Source organism: Acomys russatus, chromosome 12 (genome assembly GCF_903995435.1).
Source record: "Acomys russatus chromosome 12, mAcoRus1.1, whole genome shotgun sequence".
NCBI lineage: Eukaryota > Metazoa > Chordata > Mammalia > Rodentia > Muridae > Acomys > Acomys russatus.
In genome coordinates, this window is record NC_067148.1 from 27,780,126 (window position 1) to 27,800,215 (window position 20,090).

Consider the following 20,090-nt stretch of genomic DNA (forward strand, 5'->3'; position numbering starts at 1 on the left):
ATGGTCTGGGCGTTCTCAGAATGGATCATCACCAGTGGCTCTCATGGCCACTGTAGCTGAGGGACGAAGCTGCAGGGCAGGGCAGGTGGGCCTGTGGAGGGCCTATAGAGGAGCCCTGGTCTGAGAGGTACGATAGCATCTGTTCTACAGTCTGCATGGAGGGTCTGTAGCTGCCTAGGGTCAGGGGTGGGGTGGGGAGCGGAACCAACTCTATCTGTCCACTGGGCCAAGGAACCCACCCTCCAGAGACCACCTCAGAAGTCTCTGGGGATGGCAGCCCTTGGCTTTGCTACTTGTCTCCCCTTGGGAGCAGCCATAAACAGGGAGCCAGTTCTCAGAGAGACAGGGCCAGAGGGAAGCCTCCTATCCTGCATGTTACTTTTCTGGAGATAAGAGCAAGGAAGGCAGAGGCAACCATGCAGGGCCCACCTCAGTCTTCTTTAGGATCTGTCCCAGGGTTGGCTGGTGGCACTCAGGCCATAGCCCTGGGAGCTCCGGGCTGTCAGGCAGAAGTACCCTGTAGTCACTTAGGCCTGGTTGCTTGCGTAGGTCCTAAGGCCTCATGGAAACTGGGGACAGATTTGTAGCTCTATGGACCTAGGGAACATGTGTGGAAGGTTGGAGTGTAGTGTCTGAGAACTCTTGAGTGACATGTGGTGGCCTGTGGTGTGTGGGCCCTCATGCACAGGAGCACGGTTGTGGCATTCATGTTCTGTGGTCGTCTGACGACTTGTTTTTGGCCATAAGCTTCTGTATGAGAGTTTGTTTTCAATGGCTCCTACTTTTGGCCTGAGGGATAATCCTTGGGTATGGCAGATCATTTGTATTTCTTGAAGTGTTTGTGGCTTTAAATTTAAATATTTATTTTGGATTATTTCTGCCTTTTGTGTTCTTTCCTCTCTCTCTCTCTCTCTCTCTCTCTCTCTCTCTCTCTCTCTCTCTCTCTCTCTCCTCCCCTCCCCCCCCCCCCCCCCCCCCGCCCCACTTTCCTCAGGGTGTAAGAAAGAAAGAAAAAACGTTGTGGAATCCAGATTTCATGGTCTTTAAAGTAAATTAGTTCTCACTGAGAACCTGGCTTGAACAGGTAGCACACATTTTAAATGGATTCTCTTGCCTATCTCTGCCTCCGTTTTTCCATCTTTCCTGGAGGCACACAATACTGCTTGAGTGACAGACAGGCCTTGCGATACTGCATGTGTGAAGGGCCTAGTGACATATCTGATACATGGAGACAGGGTCTGGATTCTGTCGGTCCCTGGTGTTTGGATATGTACACAGACCCCACGTCCCCACAGTGCTTCTCTGCCCTCTGTGGGCACCTGGTGCAGGCACATCTTGGAGTGTCTGACTGACTTATACGGGATGTGTATCTCTCATGACTCTTGTGTCTGGCTTTGCGTATGACTTGGGGAATCCTGGCTGGAGTTGGTGCAGCCTTTGGGAGGTGTCTTGCCCACTGTCACCTAGGGTGTGGATTGGAGAGTCAGGAGAAGAGGAGATCTGTTGGGGGTGGGACTGGGAGGGCTGGAGAAGGACTGCCGACTCCTTAGGGTGTGAAGTCATTGAACTGCCTGGGCAGTTTCTGAGTCAGCCCTTTGGCCCCAAGCCACTCAGCACTCACTTTTTCCTCTCAGAGAAAGTGTTGCTCTTTTTTGGGGCAGGGGCCGTCTCCAGAGCTGTCTACAGACAAAAGGACACCCCTAAGACCTCATACCGAAGATGCTTTCACTACTGCTCTGACCCTAGCACCCCACATACCTTCCTGTGCCCTATTCCACAGGAGCAGAACATTTCCTGTTTGGTGTGGGTGCTGCTGGAGCACTCTAGTCCAGCCTTCCCATTCAGAGGTCTGAATGCTGGCTTTGGGTGGGGAGGGGGCTTCTGCAATCCCACCCCAACTCACCTTCTTTTCCTTAGCGGCCTATATGTCCTGGATGAAGCCTGCTGGTAAGGGACTAGGGGTCCATCAGTGCTCTGGGAGAAAAATGGAGAAACTTCTGGAAATGTGACAGTGGGAGGGAAGAATAGCATTGTATGAACTATGCTGGCAAATTCTTTGTGTTGAGCTAAAATTAAACTGTGGAAAGCCAGGGCCAGTTTGTCTTGCCATAATTTTGACTTCCACCTCTTTGCCTGGCCCAACACTGAGCATGGGTGGATCCTGCCCAGGGCCCTACCTCCTTGGGCTCTCCAGCTCTCCCCTTTTCTTTTTCAGGGAATGATTTTTTTCAGGGAGGTATTTATACCTCCACATCCTCCCTGCTCTCCTGCCATTCTCTGAGACTCTCCTTGGCTCCCCTGCTTGAAGGTTGTCTTCAGCGGAGGTCTCAGTGTCCACACTTAAAAACTTTCTATGTGCTTCTGTTTGGGGGAACGCCTCCTCTCCTGGTCCTGTTGCCTCTAGTGCAGGGCAGGGCTCCTAGGAATGGGAGCAGAGGAAGCTTCCTGAAGCAGCCACCATAGAGACTGAGTAAGGGTGGGGTGTCCCCTTTCAGTAATTAATGGTGCTCATGGTAACAGAAGCCCTGCCTCAGAGTAGCTGAAGTCTTACCATGATACCAATATAGGGCATCAACTCATTCAACTGTGGAAGCGCCTTGAGTTCAGTAGATAGGGGCTGCCATATATGATCCAACATGGTTTCATTATATTTCATTACTGTGTGTGTGTGTGTGTACACATTTGTACGCATGTGCACATAGAGGCCAGAGGTCAACACCGAGTGTCTCTTCCTCAGTCTTTCACTGTACCTGTAGCTTGCCCATTCAATTTGGCTGACCCAGGCATTTATCCATTTTTTTTTTTTTTTTTTAAATATGAGTGCTGAGGATTGAGCTCAGCTCCTTGTTCCCGTGCAGCAAATGTTTTACCCATTGCCATCTCTCCAGCCCCTCATCCTCATATTAAAAAGAAGGTTGCTAAGGCCCATGGAATAATTTGTGCCTCTCTGGTTTGGATGCTGGCGTTATAACCCACAGCTGAACACTGGCCAGGGTCAGTCTGGTCAGTCTGACACTGTACCTCTCTTGAAGCTGAGTGCAAGTGAGGAGACTCCCCCAAAGCTTAGTCAGGGGTGCCGGTGTACTTTCCCCTCACCATCCTCAGAGTAGTGAGAAAGAGGTTTGGGGTTCAGAGAATGGGAGCATTTAGCTCCTTTGGGGGGAACATCACAGCCGAGTGCACCTGCTCTCTTTTGCTGACATATGCTGCCTGCTGTCTCCCTTTCTGTCCATGCAGAAGTTGTGGGTCACACTCAAGGGCCACTGGATGGGAGCCTGTATGCCAAAGTGAAGAAGAAGGACTCCCTGAATGGAAGCTCAGCGCCTGTCACTACTGCAAGGCCTGTCCTGTCAGCCACTCCCAACCATGTGGAGCACACACTGTCTGTGAGCAGCGACTCTGGCAACTCCACAGCTTCCACTAAAACAGACAAGACCGATGAGCCTGTCTCCGGGGCTGCCACTGCCCCTGCTGCCCTGAGTCCTCAGGAGAAGAAAGAGCTTGATCGCCTGCTAAGCGGCTTTGGTGTAGACAGAGAGAAGCAAGGCGCCATGTACCGGGCTCAGCAACTCAGGTCCCACCCAGTTGGGGGCCCGACTGTGTCCTCCCCTGGCCGCCATGTCGTCCCAGCCCAGGTTCATGTCAACGGTGGGGCTCTGGCATCTGAGCGGGAGACGGACATATTGGATGATGAGCTTCCCATCCAGGATGGGCAGAGTGGTGGCAGCATGGGCACGCTGTCCTCCCTGGACGGGGTCACCAACACCAGTGAAGGCGGCTACACAGAGACCCTGTCCCCACTGACCAATGGTCTGGACAAACCCTATTCCACAGAACCTATGCTCAATGGTGGAGGCTACCCCTATGAGTCTGCCAACCGGGTGATGCCTGTCCACAGCAGTCACTCGGCCCCCATTCGGCCTTCCTACTCTGCTCAGGAGGGTTTAGCTGGCTACCAGCGTGAGGGACCCCACCCAGCCTGGTCACAAAAAGTGACCAGTGCTCATTGTGGCTATGACCCCAGTGGTCTATTCCGATCCCAGTCCTTTCCAGATGTGGAGCCCCAGCTGCCCCAAGCTCCAGCCCGTGGGGGCAGCAGCCGAGAGGCTGTGCAGAGGGGGCTGACTTCATGGCAGCAGCAGCAGCAGCAGCAGCAGCAGCAGCAGCAGCAGCCTCACCCACCTTCCCGCCAGCAGGAAAGAGCCCCATTGCAGAGTCTTGCCAGCAGCAAGCCTAGTCCCCAGCTATCAGTAGAGACCCCCATACCTGCTCTCCCAGAGTTCCCAAGGGCAGCCTCCCAGCAGGAGATTGAACAGTCTATTGAAACCCTCAGTATGTTGATGCTGGACCTGGAGCCAGCCTCAGCTGCTGCCCCTCTTCATAAGTCCCAGAGTGTTCCTGGGGCCTGGCCAGGGGCTTCCCCACTCTCTTCCCAGCCCCTCTTGGGCTCTTCCCGCCAGTCCCACCCATTGACCCAGTCCCGATCTGGCTATATCCCCAGCGGGCATTCTCTGGGCACCCCGGAGTTGGTCTCTTCCGGCAGGTCTTATGCACCTTATGATTATCAGCTGCGTCCAGCTGGAGCCAACCAGAGTTTCCATCCAAAGAGTCCAGCCCCTTCCACCTTTCTTCCAAGCCCCCATAGCTCCGCAGGGCCTCAGGAGCCCCCAGCCTCTCTCCCTGGTCTCATCGCTCAGCCTCAGCTTCCACCAAAGGAAACTACTTCAGACCCCTCCCGAACTCCGGAGGAAGAGCCGCTGAACCTGGAAGGGCTGGTAGCCCACCGGGTAGCAGGTAACAGCTTTGGGAGACTATGAGGCCTAGGAGAGCTCTCCCATTTCCCCACCCTCTCCCCGTGTTTGGTCTCTGTTGTCTATTGGGGGAAGAAGGGGAAGTAGGCACAGCAGAAGGTAGGGGCCTTTGACAACATGATTTCAGCCTGAGGAGGTCTTGGGAGTGCACACCCAGCCATCCCTTCCTGTACAAATCATCTGTTAGGCACCAAACCAGGCATTGGGACTCAAAGGTCAGTGTCTCTCCATGCCTGCCCTCAGGGAGTTTTGCTTTGGTCAGGTAATAGGTACATAGATGGTTCTAACAGAGGGAAAATCATGCAGCGTCAGAATAGAGCCAGTACAAGCTTACCACTTTCTAGAAGGCTTTCTGGAGGTGGCCTTAGGGGGTAGATGTTGTAAGTAGAGAGGAGACCACCTCTGCTAAAATCTTCACTGCCCTCAAAGTTCAGGGCCTTGGGATAGTTATAGAGAGGATTAGAGGGAGGGTTTTTAGGTGTTATTTTCCTCTGAGCTCAACCCAGGAGGCCCATGAGAATACCCTGAAATGGTGGGGGCTTTGTCTGCTCTTCACCATGATGAGGACTTCAGGAGTCTTGACCTTGGTGAGGCTAAGGTCTTCCTTGCTCAGTTGTTCCGTTAGTTAGTTCTTGCTAAGTCTCACTCCATGGGTGACCCCAGAGAGAGATCTGCAGAGGAGCCCATTGGGAGGAAGGAGCCAGGGCTCAGGGGTCATGTTGGGAGGGACAACCATGGGGCATGCTAATCCATAGCCCCAGCTTGTGATGCTTCTGCTCACAGCCAAAGTGGGCGGGAGATCCTGCACCCAACAAAATGGTCACCTTGATTGTGAGGCAAAACCCAGGCAGGGATGGCGCAGGGACTGTGCTGGTGAGGCAAGTCTTGTGCCCAGTCCCTCTGCTGACAGGGTGGGGTATCTTGGGGGAGAAGAGGAGGCCAGGTGGCTGGTTCTGCCCTCCAGTTCTATTCCTAAATTTAGGGGCAGCTGAGTCACCATGCCAGCTGCAAGGCAGGAGGAGACGCCTTCCCTGGAAAGGATGGATGTTGGTTTGAGGAAGCAGATGGGCAGATCAGTTGGCTCTTGGGTTGAACTTAAGGCTGGGAGTTGCCGTGGGGATACCCTGTTCTCCTGAACCTCAGAGTGAAGATCTGCCCCCACCCTCACATTTCCTTGGTTCCACTCTCTGGCAGCTTGCAGTAGGCCATAGTGGAAGTATTTATACCATAAAACATGGCCATTGGGCCTTGCCTCCGTGGAGAGCTATTTTTTTGTTTTTTGGGTGTTTTTTTTTTTTTCTTTCAGATTTGTTTCTTTGCTTTTTCTGAGCCTTAAGGTCCAGGACCAGAGCTCTGTGGCTCTGGGGCGAAATACTCAGTGTGGTGGTCCAGACTGGGCACCTGACTTAGGCCACCCTCTTGCTCACTCTGTCAGCTGGAACTGTTTCCTACAAGCTTTACTTCAGAGAGAGGAGTGGCCACCCAAGTTCCTCAGTGTGTCATTCTCCCAGTGTTTTATAGAGGAGGCGGGGGCAGGATGCTGAAGAACAGTGACACCCTAGTGCCATGATGAGCAGATCCAGGGGATTTCTAGGCAGATGAGGGAAGAATGGATTTTCTTGTCCTTCTGCTTGCTAATGCCGTGGGAGGAGGGCCGTCTTGGAGTGGGCCCCCTTCAGGCTCTCTCTCCTCCCAGCTTCTGATGCTTTCATTGTCCACTTTTGTGTTCTGTGGCCACTAAGGTGTTGGTTGTCATGAAGTCACGGGGAGGAAGAAGAATATTGCTGGCATCATGTCTCTGTCTCCTTACCTTGTTATTAATCTCCAGCAACTACAAGTAGTTCAGGCAGGAAATAAGCTGAGCCGTACAAAGCAGACAGTTTCATGTCCCTGGTTTTATTGGTTTCTTTTGGTCCATGCCTTGTCAGGAAATTTTTCTTGTGTTGGAAAGGTCTGCTTTCACAGTATCCTGAGCATCATTTTAGTGGCTTTTCAGTGCTTATGTAGGTAAAGGCACAGGGAAAATCAGTGTGCAGAGTGTTCTGGGAGCCATGGAGAACAGACTTCTAGCACTGCCACCCTCTGCTTCTTTTACATTCTGCTACAAGAAGTTGGAGCAGCATAAAAATCTACTGAGTTACCTGGGAAGCTCAGATCCATGACCTTGACTTGGTTTCTCCTGTGTGTTATTCCTCCAGTCATCATTTTCCTCCTTGATTGGTCTCCATGCCCCAGTACTGTGTCCTGATGCATTCCATTTGGACCCACCCACCCTTCCTGTCTTATTTCGATATTAAGCTCTGAGAATGTAGTGGCTGTTCCCTTAACTAGAAACGTATAGCGCAAACAAAGTAAAGATAGATGTCCACTGTCATCTAACATTGGGTTGGGTATCCCAGCCAGGGCAGTAAGATGAGAAAAGGGGTCGTGGCGTATTGTGTGTCCAAGTGAGGTATCTTATGCTACTAACTCCGTGATTGGTTGGATCTATATCTGATGCCTCTAGAGGAGATCTCAGCATTCATTAGAAGATGGATTCCTGTCTTATCCTTAAGGAGTCAGGTTTAGGAGAGAGGAGAGAGCTAGAATTTTAGGATTAAGTTATTTGTAATAAGAGCCATGGAAATAATCCCATGAGCGAGAAATGGAGAACTCATCGCCGTCTAGAGATGTCAGGCGGTGGCAGCAGCTAGTGGAGTGTGGTATTCGATTTAGACATGATGAATACAGTTTTGAAAGTGAATGAGGCTGCTGGGTAGAGTGGATTCACAGTAGAGTAAAAGGCATGCTTGCAGAGCAGCAAGTGGCTACAGAGCAGGAAGGGCAGCTGCCATCCTGCCTCAGGATGCTCTTATAGTTCAGACTGAGATACTTGGATGTGCTGAGCAGTGATGTAAGAAATCATTAGATAGTTTAGTCTGGAGAAGGATCCATGATCAGAGATGTGTCTGGTACAGCCTAACAGGAAGGCAGCAAAGCAGGAGTGACTTTGATCTGGAAGGTGCTCGGGGCTTATCAGATAGCCCTGGTGATGGGGTCCTAGATTAGAGTACTGACTTCAGGCATGGAAAAGATTAGGTGATGCCATGAGTTCTAAAGGGAACAGAACCAATGTGCTTACAAATGGACCAACGGGGAGGGGATTATTCAGGATGGTCTAAGGCAGTGGTCAACCTGAGGGTTACAACCCCTTTGAGAAGTTGAATGAAGCCTTTCACAAGGGCCATATATCAGATACCCTGCATATCAGATATCTTACATTACAATTTCTAACAGTAGCAATTACAGTTATGAAGTAGCAGCAAAAATAATTTCATGGTTTGGTGTGGGGTCACTGTGAGGAACTGTATTAAAGGGTCACAGCCTTAGGAAGGTTGAGAAACACTGGCATACGCCTTTGTCAAGAGAAGCGTTCAGCCCCCTTAAGCCAGGATGAGGGAGAGGAGGCTGATGTGATAGAGGATGGAGTTGCAGGATTCTGTTTGAGGTGATGGAGGCTCTCCAGGTCGAGATGCATGATTTGAAAAGCTGTAGATTCTAGAATCTTCTCCCACGGGTGGAGATTAATGCTGTGAACTTGGAGGAGGTCTGCCTCATAGGCGTGTCAGGAAAATGGCCACAGGGAAACAAAGCATCACAGGATCTAAGTATGAGGGCTCAGGGTGGTGACAGCAGCCTGGTGCAGTGTGTCATTCAAAGTCAAGATGGGAAAGGAGTTGAAGGAGAAGGGGGTGAGGGTGAGATCATGGGGTGGGGGGGGGGGAGAGAAGCCCATCCGCCTGGCCAATTAGGTAGACTGGGGATTTTCAAAGGCATGTTTTCAGTTGAGTGCTGCTGACAAAAGCCAGACCATGAGCGACCGGGGAGGGAGTGGACAAGGAGTGAAGACAGCTTGCCAACTACTCTTCGGAGTGGTTTTATGATAAAAGGGGACAGCGTGGTTGCCGAGGTGGGGAACAAGGCCTTGGAAACTGTCTGTCATGGTATCGTGAGAATGTTTTCAGGGAGAGGTGGATGGGAGCTGAAGGTGGAAGTAGGAGAAGGGAAGAGATGGGGGAGAAAGTAAGTGATGGGCAGCAGAGGGCCTGGGAGCCCAGTGAGCATTCAGGTTCAGCTAAGAGTTTAGAAACTTCTTGACAAAACTGAGGGGAGGGGGTGCTGGAGAACAATGGGGTGGAAATCTGGCATCAAGCTTTAGGGCTTGCATTGAGGACAGCTTCCACAGTTCATTCTGCGTACAGGGCTGAGATCAGGGCCCACCCAGCTCATCATTCAACAGGAGTGCTAATCTGGGCATTTTTTGGTAGTCCAGGATCTGGGAAAATGCTGACAACTAATAAAACCTTTACCCTTACGGCAGCATTGGCCACTAAATTATTATAACATTTTAGGTGGACCGTTAAATGTGTTAGAGATAAAGCAGAGGTGTGCTAGAGGGGAAGTGGAAGATGGGTGGGAGCTTGGGGTGGTTGGGAAAGGCTTCACTGAGCAGCAGTGAGGGGCCTGCCTTATCTGTCGCAGCCTGCGCGAAGCCCCTGAGGCATGAGTGTGCTTTGAATGGCCACAGCAGAGTGACCAACATGAGCTCTAAGAGGTAATGGAAATGAAGCCAGCTTAAATTTGGTCTGGCAGGTGATCCTAAGAACTTGGAGTTTTTGGTGTGTGTGTGTGTTCTGAGAAGCCTTAGCAAGGACTCAGTCCAAACAGTGACATCACCTGGCTTCTTCTAAAAGCATCTTTGTGGCCAAGATGGGAGGGGAGGCCCTTTCAGAAGTGGCTGCTATTGATCAGAATAGAAGTGCAGAGATGGGAGGAAAATGGTAGACTATTTGAGAAATTCAACCTGGAAGATTTTCAAGTCAACTAGACGGGGAACGCAAAGAACAAAGGCGTGGGCCTTTGTCCTGAACAACTGAAATAATCCAGGTTTTCCTGGATGGTGTGAGAATGTGGGAGGAGCTGGGTTAGGGGGAGCTCAGTATGAGATGCTCATGAGGCATCTGAGAGGGTCAGATCCTAACAGCCGGGGACTAAGGAAAGAGTTGGAGCTTAGCAAGGCTAGGAGCAGTCAAGCAGGTATGGGCCAAATCGAACATTCAGGACAAGTACCAGCCACTGGGACAGGCCCTGAGATGCAAAGGCAGTTTGTTAATCAACTCAACTCACTGAGGACCGAGTGATGCAGCAGGATCATCTACAGCATCCTGTAGGTTTATCCCAAGGCCTCCACTAGTGGTACCCAATGGTTTGGGGCAGGAGCTAGAAGAATGAGGGGAATAAGAGTGCTCGGGCTAATGTGATTGAATTACATAGGGCTGAGGGATGTAAGGGGCGTGACCCTGGGTTTCAGATTGGTAGGCCATCCTAGGTTCCGAAGGTACTGGTGACCTTGAGAGACAGGGAGGCTCTTGGTTGGCCTGGGCTGACTGAAGTGCGGGCTAGCGGGACCGAAGTTTCCAGGCCTCAGACTGACTGCCACCTCCTCTCTCTACTGGGGTTAGAAAGGAGAGCCAGCCACATGCCCCTAAGAGGAGCAGAGGCTTTGACCCACCCTGTCTTCTTGTCTACTTCCCTCCTCCCTCCAATGTGTGGCCCAATCCTGGAGTCAGAGCAATGATTAACCCTGATTTTTTTTTCTTTGTTTTTGTTCTGTTCCGTGTTGTTTAATGCCCTGCCCCTTTGCATCCTCGATGTGTTCTGTGTCTACCTGTCCCCTGTGCCATTGATGCGGTGCTCTCTGTGCCTGGTGCCTCCCTCCCCTCCCTGCCGGCTCCCTTGGGGTGTGGGTGGACAGTGTACAATGCCAGACTGCAGGGCCTGAGGCAGAGTGCCATCTCCCGACCCTCTCCTCTCCACCGGCTCCGATCTGCCTCCCTCTCTGGTGGGTTCCTCTGCTTCTCCTCCCCTGCAGCTCTGGGCCTTCGCTTTAGCTCCCAGCTTCTCTCTCATCCCTGTTCCCATGAGATCCCTTTGACACCTTTCTCACCCCCCCCCCCCCCCGCCTCAACTCTTTTCTCTCCTACTTTCCTTTCTCCTTTCTATTAGGTGCCTCTGTTTTCCCTCCCTTTCTCTTTTTCTTCCTCTCTCTACCTTTCTAGCCTTCTTTCCCCTCCTCCTCTCCCAGCCCCCTCCCCCTTCATCTGCTTGGCTGGAGGCCTCTGATGCTTTTAGCTTGGCCTTGCCTGTTGGGTACAGGGTCAGAAGTCATTAGGAGGATGTCCAGAGAGCTATGTGGAGATGTCAATTTTTCCAGTGAGGTACCCCTTATCCTCAGCCACCCCCGATGGGGTGATTTAGGCCTCAGGGCCAAGACTCAGAAAGACCCAGGCTGTGTTTCCCCCCTCCCCCCGGGACCGCCACATGGAACACAGGAAGAGGTGTCCGAGGACCTGCTGCACAGCGGCCCTCTGATTCTGGGGATCTATGACCTGCACCTTGCCCATGGCCATCTGTGACTTTGGATTAGTGTCTCAACTGTTTAGGGCCCACGTTCCCAGTCTGGAAAGCCCTGCCTTACATATGTTGTAGATGTGCTGGTCCTACATCAAGCTCTTGTTAGCTTTTCTATAGGACTGCATCCCATTTGTGTCCCCAGCCCTCTGGGACACACAGGCTGCCAGGCTCTTACCCTTTTTCTGCTCATTGCTGCCTGAAGGCCACTATCAGGGAGGAGACCATGTGCCCAGAGGTCTCCAATGCCACAGCCCTAAGCAGTAGTTCTAGGCCAAGGGGCCCTCTGTTCCGATAGCAGTGCAGTGTCTGCAGTCCCACGAACCCTTCTGTCACCATCTGCAGACATTTGAGAGATGGCTCTGGCAACTTGTCCCTCTCTCTCCTTTCTTCTCCCTCTGCCTTTTTCCTGGCCCAGCAGTGGGGAATGAGGTGTTAAGATGGCCCCAGGGTCTGTTCAGGATCTGGGACAGTTGTTGGCCTGTCCTGAGGGGAGCTGGCATGGCTTGCCCTGGAGCTGCTGGTGTGATTGAGTGTGGCTTTCTAGTACCCTGGCCAAGCAGGTGGCTTCCATCCTGGATCCCCCTACTTCTGGAGCCCTGGGCATGGAGCCGGATGCCCAGTCCTACCACCTGGAGCTGAGGAATCCAGTCTTTTGGAAATCGGAAGGCTGGAAAGAAGAGTTGGGTCTGTGAGGGTGGGGGTGACCAGTATGTGGGCCCACGGGAGAGGCCTATGTTGGTGACTGTGGTGATGACACTGTGTGACTCTGGGTTTTTATCCATGTGACCCCTGAAAGAGTGGCAGTGCTTTGCCACAGTGTTGGAGAAAGTGTGCGTGTTTGTATGTGTATGGCTCTATATCTATCTATATAGAGGTATACAATCACATACATGTTATGAGGTCTAGGATCCATAGGGCACTTTGGGCAGAGATGTGTCCCCCTAGACACACAGCACTTTCCTGCGGGCAGTGAAGGCAGGGGCTGACTATACACTGCTGCTCCTAGGTGTATGTGGCAACCATCAGGCCATGGTGACTGCCTGTCTAAATAAGGCAGTAGGGAAGATCATATGCCACCCTCTGGTGAAATAGCCCTTGGAGGACGACACAGGACTGACTGTGGGGCATTATGAGTTGAAAGACCACCTTCTTTTTTTTTTTCATCTTTTTTTAATTAATTTATTCATATTACATCTTGATTGTTAGCCCTTCCCCTGTTTCCTCCCATTCTTCCCTCCCTCCCATTTCTCCCCTTCACCCCTCCCCTATGTCCGTGACTGAGGGAGACCTCCTCCCCCTATATATGCTCTCAGAATATCAAGTCTCTTCTTGGTAACTAGCTATCCTTCCTCTGAGTGCCACCAGGTCTCCCCATCTGGGGGACATGGTCAGAAAAGGGGCACCAGAGTTCGTGTGAAAGTCAGATCTCACTCTCCACTCAACGGTGGAGAGAAAGACCACCTTCTTACATCAGACCATGTCAGTTCTCAGTACTTAGCAGCCTGATAGGAGACCCTTCCAGAATCCATTGTTGGCTTTGCTTCCTCTGACCCTAAGGCCTGTGGTAGGGAAAGTGAGGGACCAACCAGGTCACTTAAGCCATACCACTGCAGTGTCCTGTGCCCCTTCCTGTGGGGCAGAGATACATACTCTGTGTCTGTCTGTCTGTCTGTCTGTCTGTGTGTGTGTGTGCGCCCCTGTGCGCACATGCATGTGTGTGCTTCTGTATGCATATGGTAAACAAAGACTTAGAAAGAATGGCCAGGAAACAGAGGAAGTCCTCATCGAAGGCCTGCACAGGAAGCAGGCCCCCTTTTGATAGTCAGTTTTGGGGATGTGAGAGGGCTGTTCTCTCTCCATCTCTGTCTCTCTGACCCACACCCCACCCCCACCCTTAACCTTGGCTGTTAGCTGGTGTCCAGAGTCACCACTTGGCTGATGGAACAATGAGGCTCTCTTCTCTCCTCTCTAGTGTGTCAAGCTCCCTCTCTCATAGAAAGAGACTAAAGAGAGAGACCATAGCTCTCCAGGCACTCTGGGTTAGCTATGGGCTTGCCAAGGGGGACAACAGTGGCACACTGTGTTCCAAGACTGAGTGCCCTGACTGGCTGCTGGTGCCACAAACCAGTCTCTAGGAATGGTCAGCCCTGGGGGAGTGTAACATAGGGGGGTCTTTCCTTTTCTTCAAGGGGAAACTTTGTCTTGCAGTCCCTTCCCTCTTTGGAGATCATTTGGTCCATCCCCCTGCCTCTGGGCAGAGCATACTCCCATATACCATCCTGGCAATGCTGATATGACCCAGCCACCCTTGTTATCAGGTCCCTGACAACCTGTGCCTCCTACTGGAGGCGCATTGCACACAGCCTCCGGTCCTTACCACGGTTGCCTTCTATGGCCCTGGCCTTGGAGGCGGTGCCAGGCAAGGATGTGTGAGAAGGTTCTCTGTCCCTCCTGGAGGGTGACTCCAAAAGAAACAGACCTCCTTTTCAAACGCCAACATAGGACCACCAAACAAGGAAGCAACTACTCTTGAAATAGCAGAGTGGTTGCCAGAGCCCGTGGTGGTGGTGGTGGTGGTGGTGGTGGTGGTGGTCGTGGTGGTGGTTGAGGTGTGAGGCATGCCCTGGAACGGAAGGCAGCTCCTCCGTGTTCCCTTTCACCTTGGGTCTGAACGCAACTCCATACCCCCCAGAGCTTTCTGCCCAGTGGCTCCTTGGTCACAACATTATTCGAAAAGCCATGGCTGTGTCTGCTTCTCTCTAATGTTTCTGCCAGCAATAAACCCAGAAGGAGGGCTAGGGCTGGTCCACACAGCCCAGAGGCCTAAGTTGGGCTGGGCTTGGTTGAGGAAAGAGAAAACGGGACCGAGGCCAGAGGCTGCTGGAGTTCTGGGAGCCTAGAGTTGCTGGCAGAGCCTGGTGTGGCTCCAGCTGTCCAAAGCCACCTCCTCTCTTTCCTGCCTGTAGATGCTCCCAGCAGCCCCCTCTCAGAACCGATGCACCCTCTATTTTTCTTTTCCGTAAATCAGGGCATTCTGAGGTTAGGGGGCTTGTTTGCTTTGAGCAGAGACGTTTGTGACCGACAGGACGAAGTCTGTTTTGGTTTCCATTGTGCCTCTGACTAAACGGTACACAGTGGAAACTCTGGAGTGCCTTCTGTCTTCTACGTCTAACTTGCACCACTGGCAGCTGCTCTTGCTGTCCTTTGACAGGCTCCTGAGAGCCTCCATCACAGAGCACATGCAGATACCTTACAGTAACTGTGAGTGAAGTGGTTCTGCCCTGGCACTTCGCTGTTCATGTTAAGCAGGAAGGCTTCCCGGGGAACCATGTGGCTGTGGCAAACTAAGGGTTGGAGGCTGCCTAGGCAGTGCATTTCCCACAATGGGGGTGGGGGGGTTCAGATTACATAAGGGTGAGAATCCCACTGGATTGCCCTGGCTGTGTTCCTAAAGGCCAACATTGCATGTGTATGTTTATACATATGTGTATGTACATGCAGACACTCCCACTTGTGACTAAGGAGAGGGTCCCAGAAGTGTGTTCATATCCCAAGCTCATGTGACCTACGCCCCTTAGTTAGTCCTAGTGGCGATGATGGCAGAGAATGAGACTTGAAGATTTTCAGGCCTAGGTTCCCAACTCTCAGGCTCCTGAGACCTGGGAAGTCAGTATTCTAGGATTCTGGAAGTCAGCATAGTGAAATAATGGATTCCATGCCTTGGCCCAGCTGTGGGGAGGAGGCAGGGTGAGGCTAACATGGGCAGCCTTTGCAGTGGGCTGAACAGGAAGTGGGGACAGGAAGACGGAGAAGCCCTTTGCTCTTTTTTTTTGCCCTTTGCCAGGGTCGGATATGGCTGTGGCCACAGGCACTGTGGGTTGATGAGATGAAGTGGGCCATTGAGGGGCAGCTGTAGGGGAACTTGGTTAGAGGTTTCAGGGGTGCACTGGGAGGGAAGCCAGGAGACCCCTGAGATCAGAACCACCACAGAAGCCAGTTGTGGTTGAAGACTCCAGAGTGTGACTTGGTCATTCCTTTGTTTTCCACTGGGAGCGCCATGTGCAAGATGATGCAATTTAGCCCTTTCCAAAAGCCCTTCCCAAAGGCTCCATGTTGCTTGTTGGTTGATGCAGTTGCCTTGGAGACCCTCCCTTCCCTCCTCTGGAAGCTCTGGCCTTCTGCCTCTGGGGGCTGGAAGGAGCTGACATCTGTTTCTTGTATCAGTCCTTTGTGCTTTTGGTCCAAATCCTATGCAGAGTAGAGACGCGTCTTAAAGGCGGGGGCCAAACTAAGCAAGTCTCCCCCTCCACCCACCAGAGGAAATGTAGGGTTCGAGCTAAGTTGGGGACAGGAAGACATGGTGAGGGACTGAGGGGATGTGGCTCACTCCAGCTCAGCCTCCGAGCTGAGGTGCTGCCTGTGTGTGTGTGCGTGTGTGTGTGTGTGTGTGTGTGTGTGTGTGTGTGTGTGTGTGTGTGTGTGGGGGGGGGGGTGGGGTGGGAGGAGGTGGTGTTAGGTGGGATCGCATTATTCTTCATTCTGCTCATTGCTTTCCATACCCTGTCCTTCCTCCCAGGGGTTCAGGCTCGGGAGAGGCAGCCTGCAGAGCCCCCCACCCCACTCCGAAGGCGGGCAGCCAGTGATGGACAGTATGAGAACCAGTCTCCGGAGGCCACATCCCCCCATAGTCCTGGGGTCCGCTCTCCGGTCCAGTGTGTCTCCCCTGAGCTGGCTCTTACTATCGCCCTCAATCCTGGAGCGCGGCCCAAAGAGGTGAGTCCAGGAGTTGATGAGTCCTGGGGCCACAGCAGGGAGCAGAGTCTGTGATGGGTTTCCAGGAGCTTGAGAGCCAACAGTTAGTGCCTCTTCAGTAAACACAGTGATTTCTCCCTCCTTGCACCCCCACCCAAAGTCTCCTCTCTTCAATAGCATTTGTACCCCAACTGCTTGCTTTAGGGAGGTGACAAGCCTCCTGGAGGTGATATACATACCCCCAAGACTTACAGTCCAAAGCAGATCAGGTACACTGGCAAACATCTTTTTGAGCTTTTGAGAAATAAGGCTCTTTTTAGGAGGTTTAGTTTCTGTGCCCAGGTGATTCCATCACTGAGACATTTCAGTAGTCAGGGGCAGTGGGTCTTGAACTCCCATGTGCAGAAGAACCTTCAGAGAGTTTGTTAAAAATGTTTCATTTCCAAATGCCCCTGCAGAGACTTTGGCATAGATCTGTCATGGGACCCAGGACTATGCATTTCAAGATAGCCTGATGTAGGTGGTCCCACCTACAACCTCATGCCCAGGGCAGCAGTCCAGTTGCAAGACCATTTTCTGTGATCCTGTTCTGAAATAGCTCTGCCTGAGCTTTAGTGGCTTTTGCAAACAGCCACTCCCCTACTCAGCCACTGACAAAGAGTTGCTGGGGCATTGAGTGGCCAGCACTTGTGCCTTACCTGGGTAAGGTGGAGAGTCAAGCTGGAGAGGGAATGTGTGGGCTGTCGAGCTTGCTGCCCTCACGCCCAGGATCACCTGAAGAGGAGCCTCTTCTCAGGGCTACCTTCTCTGTTCTCCTGCAGCCCCATTTGCATAGCTACAAGGAAGCCTTTGAGGAGATGGAGGGGACCTCTCCAAGCAGCCCGCCACCCAGTGGGGGTAAGAGCACCTGCTAAGCCTATTCCCTCCCCCACCCTCTTCACTGTTTCCTCATTAGTCTTTGTGCTTGTCCCAGGTGTGGGGTTGGAGGGGCAAGAGTCAGCAGAGGTGGGAAGGGCTGGAGCAGCTTGCTTTTCACTCCACAGCTTACCCCAGTCTCTAGTGCTCTGTGTTCTCTGCTGTCTATTTGTAACCCAAGGATGAGTCCAGAAAGCTTGACTGCTGGTCCTGGCTCTCATACTATGGAGCTTTCTGTGTTGACTGAGTGAGAAATCCTCTTTCAACGTGACAGCCGTGGTTTATCCTTGCTCTTGTTTCCGATGCCCTGCCTGTCTATATCCAGGCATCTTCATCTCAGACACCCTGTGTCACCTCTACTAAGAAAGGACTGGGGTGGGACTATGTTCTCTCATGCCATCCTTGGCCTCCAGGAAGGGCATTTAGTTTGTGCCCCCAGTGTACTCACTGGAGAAGCCAGTCCCAGAACAACAGAGAAGAGAACCGAGTGAGCCCCCTGGGTGGTCTGTGCTCCTTTCTATCAGGGAAGTGCCTTGAGAGGAATTGGGGGACATTGCTATAGGGAAAGTGATAGGGTCATACCAATTGGTAAAGGTCATAGGGTTCCCATGAGAGGTGTGGATGGCAGGGAAAGTAGAGATGGATGGTGCTCAGGGCTTAGGTAGACTAGGCCTGGCCTGAGTGTCCATTAGTCCCGGAGGGAAGGAAGGCCGGCAGGAAGTGTTGACTGAGTTTGGCTCTGCATCCCCTGGGGTATGCTGTCCTTCACAGGGCCAGAATGTAGACTGCATGTGTGGGTTACTGTCCCAGGCATACAGGAAGCTGAAGCTGGGACTGAAGTGGTTCTTGGAGGCATGTCTCCCGATGCCCAGTGTACATAGCTCGCGTGCGTGTACACACACACACGATTTAAAATTCCGTAAGTGTCAGGATGCTAGTGAAATCAGTAGTAACTTTTTAATAAATCTGAAAAACTGTCACCTCAATAGGAAAATAAATATTTCAAAAAACCAGTATTTTATTGTGATAATCTGTAATATTAAAAATGTTATAAGATGACTTAGTGGGTAAAGTGCTTGCTATACAATCATGAAATCTTGAGTTTTGTCCCTTAGTCTCCCTTCCCCTGAGAGAAGCCAAGAGCACCTGTAATCTCAGCTCTGGGATGCAGAGACAACAGATCCTCAGGAGCTGGTCAGCCAGCATCACTGCATCCACAGACCCAATCTCAAAAAAATAAGATGGAAAGTGATAAAGAAAGACACGAGATCTCAACCTCCATGTGTGCACGTTGCATCACGGGCACATGCACACACATGAATAAACCACATATGTACACAGAGGATTTATTTTCAAGGATACCAGTGACATTAATGTTAGTAATATTTTTATATAACTCCAATCTAAAATATTGAATTAGCAATATTAATATTAAAAAATGAGTCAAGTATGGTGGTACACACTCACAATTTTATCACTCAAGAGACTGAAGCAGGAGAATTGCAAGTTTGAGATCAAGAACCTGTTTCAAAAAACAAAACAAAAGCCGGGCAGTGGTGGCACATACCTTTAATCCGAGCACTGGGGAGGCAGAGGCAGGCAGATCTCTGTGAGTTCAAGGCCAGCCTGGTCTACAAAGCAAGTCCAGGACAGCCAAGGCTACACAGAGAAACCCTGTCTTGAAAAATGAAAAAAACAAAAAACACAAAAGCAAAACAAAACCAAATACCAAAAACAAATACCAAACCAACTCAAATGTCATTTTGTGTTATTTTTTTCACGTATTTTGAATTCCTGCGTGTATTTTGTGTACCTAGTGCAGCTCAGATTAGCTAACCCAAATGCCTAGAGCAGTTGTACAGACCTAGGGTACCCTGCCCAAGCACTGTCTTTGTGGCTTCTTGTGGCGTCTCTTCCTAGGTCTTTACTTGCTACCTTTACAACTCCATTCAGTAACTGCTGCAGCTGACAGCCCAGAGGACTGGGTACCCCCTCCTGGGAATGGAAGCCGAGATCAATTGCACTGGACTTGGGTTCTGCTATTTCTCTCCTCTCCTGTGGCTGATCACGTGTGCCCTGGGGACAAATATAAGTTTGAAGTTTCTTAAATGCCTAGGGCTGGGGAGAGAGGTTGCAAGGCGGAGAAATGCAAGGAATGTTTCTCTCAGGAAGGAGAGGGCAGCCTGTCTTCAGAGCCACCCACTCCTTGCCTCAGTATAAGGGCTGCATTGCTCATGTCCGGGGAGCCAAAGATAGGGGTGGAGGGGAGAAAAACCAAGCAAAGCCTTCTACAATTTCGGATCGCGCTGTCCCTTTCTCTGTGAGCCCCTGCCCCTTGGCTGCACCTGCTGGGTAGCAGATGTTAGCTAGATGTTAGTTAGATGTTTGTGGGGACTTCTCCCACAAGCCCTTGCTCTCAGAAGCAGCTCATTCTTTCACAGTGATGGCATTCAAGCTGGCATTTGGGTGACAAACATTACTAAGGGACAGAGAAATGCTTATGAGCAGAACCACGGTGTTAGCAGCGTGAGACAGGGAGATGATGTGGAAAGAGCAAGGAAAGACTGTGCCTGCCTCAGCCATGGAAGTGTATGCTCCACATGCTTGTCCATTGGGATGCCTAGGGACAGAGAAAAGATGGAGGGCAAAAGTGGGTCTTGTCTGTTTGTACCTTTGATGTCCCCTTCTCAGGCATGGTGTGTGTGTGTGCATGTATGTGTGTGTGTGTTTGTGTGTGGTGTGTGTGTGTACTCACCTGCACACACACAGATAAGCTGTACTTGATGCTCACACTTACAGATGGTACTTTGTTGTTGCTGTTTGTTTCTTTTTAAAAAAAATTTATTTATTTTTTATTTTATGTGCATTGGTGTTTTGTTTGCATGTATGTGTCTGTATGAGGGTGTGAGATCTTGGAGTTATAGACAGTTGTGAACTGCCATGTGGGTGCTGGGAATTGAACCCAGGTCCTTTGGAAGAGCAGTCAGTGCTCTGAACTGCTGAGCCATCTCTCCAGCCCCAGCTGTTTGTTTCTTAAAATAACTAGAAACCCCAGGGGGGTCTGCTCAGACTACTGCACCAACCAAGGACAATACGTGCAGTAAACATTGAACCCCTACTCAGATCTAGCCAATGGACAAGACATTCTCCACAGTTATA

The 20,090-nt window shown here is 51.3% G+C and overlaps 1 protein-coding gene across 13 annotated transcripts in view; it reads left to right on the plus strand.

The window, feature by feature from the left end:
• Tns1 (tensin 1) overlaps positions 1-20,090 on the plus strand; it is a 211,186-nt gene that overhangs the window by 166,510 nt on the left and 24,586 nt on the right. For 10 of the 13 annotated variants that reach the window (XM_051154100.1, XM_051154105.1, XM_051154102.1 and 7 more), the window contains 4 exons: positions 3,238-4,794; positions 10,606-10,692; positions 15,841-16,037; positions 16,838-16,913. In XM_051154100.1, coding sequence (XP_051010057.1) covers positions 3,238-4,794; positions 10,606-10,692; positions 15,841-16,037; positions 16,838-16,913 — 1,917 coding nt within the window. The remainder of the gene's footprint in view (positions 1-3,237; positions 4,795-10,605; positions 10,693-15,840; positions 16,038-16,837; positions 16,914-20,090) is intronic. The other 3 variants (XM_051154111.1, XM_051154099.1, XM_051154112.1) reach the window with 1 other exon arrangement.